The 4,281-nt window shown below is 50.1% G+C and overlaps 1 protein-coding gene across 1 annotated transcript; it reads right to left on the bottom strand.

Moving 5' to 3' along the window:
- Window positions 1-486: 486 nt before the first annotated feature.
- On the bottom strand, window positions 487-3,883 carry npy8br (neuropeptide Y receptor Y8b). The gene is made up of 3 exons (XM_044025419.1): window positions 3,728-3,883; window positions 3,262-3,385; window positions 487-1,761 (listed from the first exon to the last, which is right to left on the bottom strand). The coding sequence occupies exon 3, from the start codon at window positions 1,624-1,626 to the stop codon at window positions 523-525; it is 1,104 nt and encodes a 367-aa protein (XP_043881354.1). The 5' UTR covers window positions 1,627-1,761; window positions 3,262-3,385; window positions 3,728-3,883; the 3' UTR covers window positions 487-522.
- Window positions 3,884-4,281: the final 398 nt, after the last annotated feature.

Genomic DNA, 4,281 nt, shown 5'->3' on the forward strand with positions numbered 1-4,281 from the left:
TCGATGCTGGTAAATTCAGCTGAACGAAAGGCTGAAGCATTTAGCGCACTAATGTGCTCGTGTGATGAGCTACTACGGCGATAATCTCTAAAAACATCACAGTTCCACGATCATTTAAATACCTTGTAATCAATAGGTAAGCATAAAACAACAACGTCTTGGTCAGTACACGGCGGTTTTATCAGGAGATCTCAGCACTCGAGAAGAAAAGACATTTAACAGATTAAATGCTGATGCTTCAGTCCAACAGCACACTGGGGGCGGGACAGACGAGAGTCACGCTAAGTGTCTGCAGTCGCTCAACAACCTTTGCACCATCGTGTTGTTATCTGCCTGCTCGTTAATTTTGAATTGCGGGCTCGGTGCCACGTTGATGGCACGCGGCGTCTTCAGTCTGCTCTCACTGGACCGCCGCCGTGAGGTTTGTATCTTTGCAAAAATGTCAGCCTCGCTTGGACGACACAGTGAGAGCTGCAGAGGCCCCCGAGTCGCATCTTTGTCTTTTATTAAAAAGGCCTGGGATTAAGAATTGATGGTGATGGATCCGTTGCTCAGGATGGACGCCTTGGTGACTTCCGTGCTGACGGTGGAGAGCGGGATGCTCTCGTACCTCTCCGCCGCCGCCCAGCAGCGGCAGTGCAACAGTGTGGACTTGAGGTGCTTCTGGAAATTGCTGTTGAGGAAGCCGTAGACGATGGGGTTGATGCAGGTGGAGGCCATGGCTATGAGGTGGCAGAAGGAGAAGATGGCGTCGTGGCTGCAGGACGGGATGGCCTCGTGGTTCCAGTCAAACACGGTGTTGAAGACGTTGAGCGGGAGCCAGGAGACGGTGAACGCCACCACTAAGGAAAACAACATGGCGTTGATCCTCGTGGAGCCCTTGTTTTTCTTTTGAGTGGCGTTCCTGCCGCGCTCCACCATGTCCTTCCTCCTCCTGAGGCGCAGGTAGATGTGTAGGTAGCAGACCATGATGACGACGAGCGGGAGGAAGTACTGGAAGACGAGCAGGGAGGTGGTGTAGGTTCTTCGCTCCTGAAGCGACGGCCACTGCTCCATGCAAACAAGGTGATCGCTGACGAGGAAAGGGACGCTTAGGTTCTGGAAAGGCAAGCTGAGCACACTGTATGACAGGAAAGGCACTGAGATAAGGCAAGCCACGAACCAGGTGACAGCCACAGCCAGATAGGACTGGCTGACCACAGGCTTCCATCCGGTCGGGTGGACAATGAGCTGATAGCGCTCCATGGCGATAAGAACGAGGGTAAAGATGGAAACGGTGACCGAGATGCACTGGATGAAGGGTGTGAGCTTACACAGGGCCTCGCCTAAGATCCAGTGGTCCATCAGAGTGTAGATGATGGTGACCGGCAGGCAGAAGATGCACATGAGGATGTCGGAGCAGGACAGGTTGACGATCAAGATGTTGGTCACGTTTTGCATCTCCTTGTGCCGCGTGATGACAAACACCAGGCACGAGTTCCCGATGAGACCCACTGCCATGACGGTGCTGTACGCGATGATGAGGAAAGTGGTGCCACTCACTGAGAGCGAGCAGTCCTCTGTGAAGTCCCACGGTATCTCTTTCCACAAGGCTTGGTTGTGATTAGTGTTGTGCTGCAGCTCCATAATGGGTTTTCCCTTGGTTCACGAAAAGCTAATTAAAATATTATGTCGTTTACTTCATGAAGAGTATTTGCCGTTTTCACAGTTTTCCTTCATCCTCGGCGTGGGGCAGACGACACAGCAGTCACCATTTTGTGGCTGCAAGGAGAGGAAACATTCATTATTAACTCTGAACAAAGGAAAGTTTATTTTTAACGTTTACACAACAGGCCAGGCCGAGTTCAGACGCATCACAACACGCCGTTGACCTCCGCTCTTTCAAAAGCCTTATTCTACAGTTACAGCCTTTTAAAATGAGGACATGAGGCATGAGAAAGTAAATATTTTGCTGCGGAATAGGATTTGGATTTCACTTCCACGTGGTGCAGACGTGAATTGGCTGGACAAATTTCCCCCTCGGTGCACACCGGACAAGAGGTTTATGACAACAGCGGTATGGCGGTATCATGAGACTCTGCTGTACAGGCTATGAGAATACAGTTAATGGCGCGCTGATGGCATATCATCAAGATAACAGCGCAGACTCTGTGGCATCACCGTAATGGCACAGTGATTGAAATTTCCACCACAATAACGTTGATAATGACCCGAGACAATCGTTCCTTTTCGAGTGTTTTCCTCCATAAAAGAACACACACTTCACATACGCTCCTCATTTGGGCCTTAATGCAAACAAAGTACATTCATATGCACATGTGGCGATTAACCGAGATGTTCTGCTCCCGGGCCAGAAATGAGTCCTGCCACGCGGCTACGCAAACAATCTTTATTGTTTTTAACCCGGCAACTCCCTAACAATGACAGATGCTGACAAGCAGGACATCAGCTGCTTGTGGCTGCCTCTGTTAATGAGCAGTAATGTCATTATAATGTTCTGTTTCGTCTGCTGTGATTACAATAAACAAACCGGGGGCTATAAATACGGCGACACCACCTGAATTCCTTTGTGGTGCGCGTGATTCTCCGTTTGGTGATCAATAATTATCTTCCGGGTGTCTGAGTTTCTGGACCTGTGGCCATCGGACCCCGGAGGTAATGCATTAGTTTGCGTTGTGTCCGCTACGCTAGGGAAGTTCCAGCGATAGGGCATCATGTGGCGGGAACTGTGCTGTGCTGCGGGGAGGAAATAAAGAATGTGTGCTCCTGGGAAAACGACATGTGCTTCAATCAGGTGCACTGCTTGTTAAAGCAAATATCTAATCCGTCAATCACGAGGCAGCAACTCAGTGCATTGAGGCGTGAAGACATGGTCAAATCAACCTGCTGAAGTTCGAGCCATAATGAGGGAGAAAGGTGATTTAAGTGGCTCGGACTGTGGCACAGAGGGGGGGTTTTGAGTTTTCCAGAGAATGCTCTGAAAAGAGAAGCCGCCGGAGCTGCAGTTGCTCCGAGGAGAATGACCAGACGGGATGGAGATGATGTAAGGTCGTAGTAACTCAAACACAATCCATTCAGACCATCTCTGAACATCACAACACATCAAAAGCTCGAGGCAGATGCAGAGAGAGGACCACACCTGCCACGTTCTGCGTTATTTAAATGATCTGTCACCTCTCTCAATCACTTTAACACGAGAGGAGGGGGAGAAAAATGCCACATATACATACAAAAAAAGAACAGATTAATAAGATAACGCACCGGGAAGACCACATGTGAGAGTGGTCAGTGTGCGCTCTGCAGCTTTCCTTGGATCCTCAGCACAGATGTGGTGCACCTTCTCAGCTCCGGACAGGTGGAGGAGATGTCTGCTCTACCACAGCTCCTGTCCGAGGAGGAGGAGGAGGACACCCATCATCAATCATCCCCACAAAACCAACAATACCTGGCGAAACGTCCACTGACCAGCGCTGCGCACACTTGGAGAGCAGACTGTGGCAGTGAGTCCCGTCCAAATACATGTCAATGCAAATGCATTACTGTGCGCAAAAATGACAGCAAAAACTCCACATGCGCACATTAAAAGTCTATGAAGACACAATAGAATACTTGAGTCACTGCAGCGTCGCCAATTGCAACAAACAGAAGAAGAAAATCATGTATTTACCCCACAAAAAAAAAGAGAGAGGGGGATTTTAATCAGCCGTCGGTCTCCATGGTTTCTTACCTGAACGGTGCTTCCTCTGGGACTTGGCGCGCGCTGCCTCACATCAAGTGAGACACAACAGTTTGTGTTGGAGGAGAAAACGCGGACCTGCGCGGACTCTCTGACAGCAGCGGAGATAGCTCTTAAAGCGACCTCACACTCAGCCGTGCGGGGACGTGGTTGCGAACGCGTTACATAATGAATTCTCCGTGGCCCGCCCGCGCACGCGCGCGCGCCGGTACACGCGCGCAAAGGCACGCGCGAACATGAGGGTGGGTGGTTTCAGCGGTGGGGGACGGAGAAATGTGCGCACACACACACACACACACACACACGGTGCGTTTCACCCCACCTGAAGCCCAGCGACGCGCGAGACGGCGACGATACGGAGACTTTACCGTCTTTCAAAGGGACAAAGCCCTCGCGCAGTGACGCACATCCAAGTGTACAATATCACTGCAATATGATTATGGTATTATAGCATATAGCATAAGATTTAGGGCTTTCTTGTCTCCGCAGTTTAATGTCTTAATAGCCAATCAAGACAGGTTAAAATTATTTTCTTCTTTCCACAC

This window comes from Solea senegalensis, linkage group LG5 (assembly GCF_019176455.1).
Source record: "Solea senegalensis isolate Sse05_10M linkage group LG5, IFAPA_SoseM_1, whole genome shotgun sequence".
Lineage (NCBI taxonomy): Eukaryota > Metazoa > Chordata > Actinopteri > Pleuronectiformes > Soleidae > Solea > Solea senegalensis.

Coding starts and splice junctions, on each gene's coding strand:
- npy8br (XM_044025419.1), bottom strand. CDS start 1,626: ATGGAGCTGCAGCACAACACTAATCACAACCAAGCCTTGTGGAAAGAG.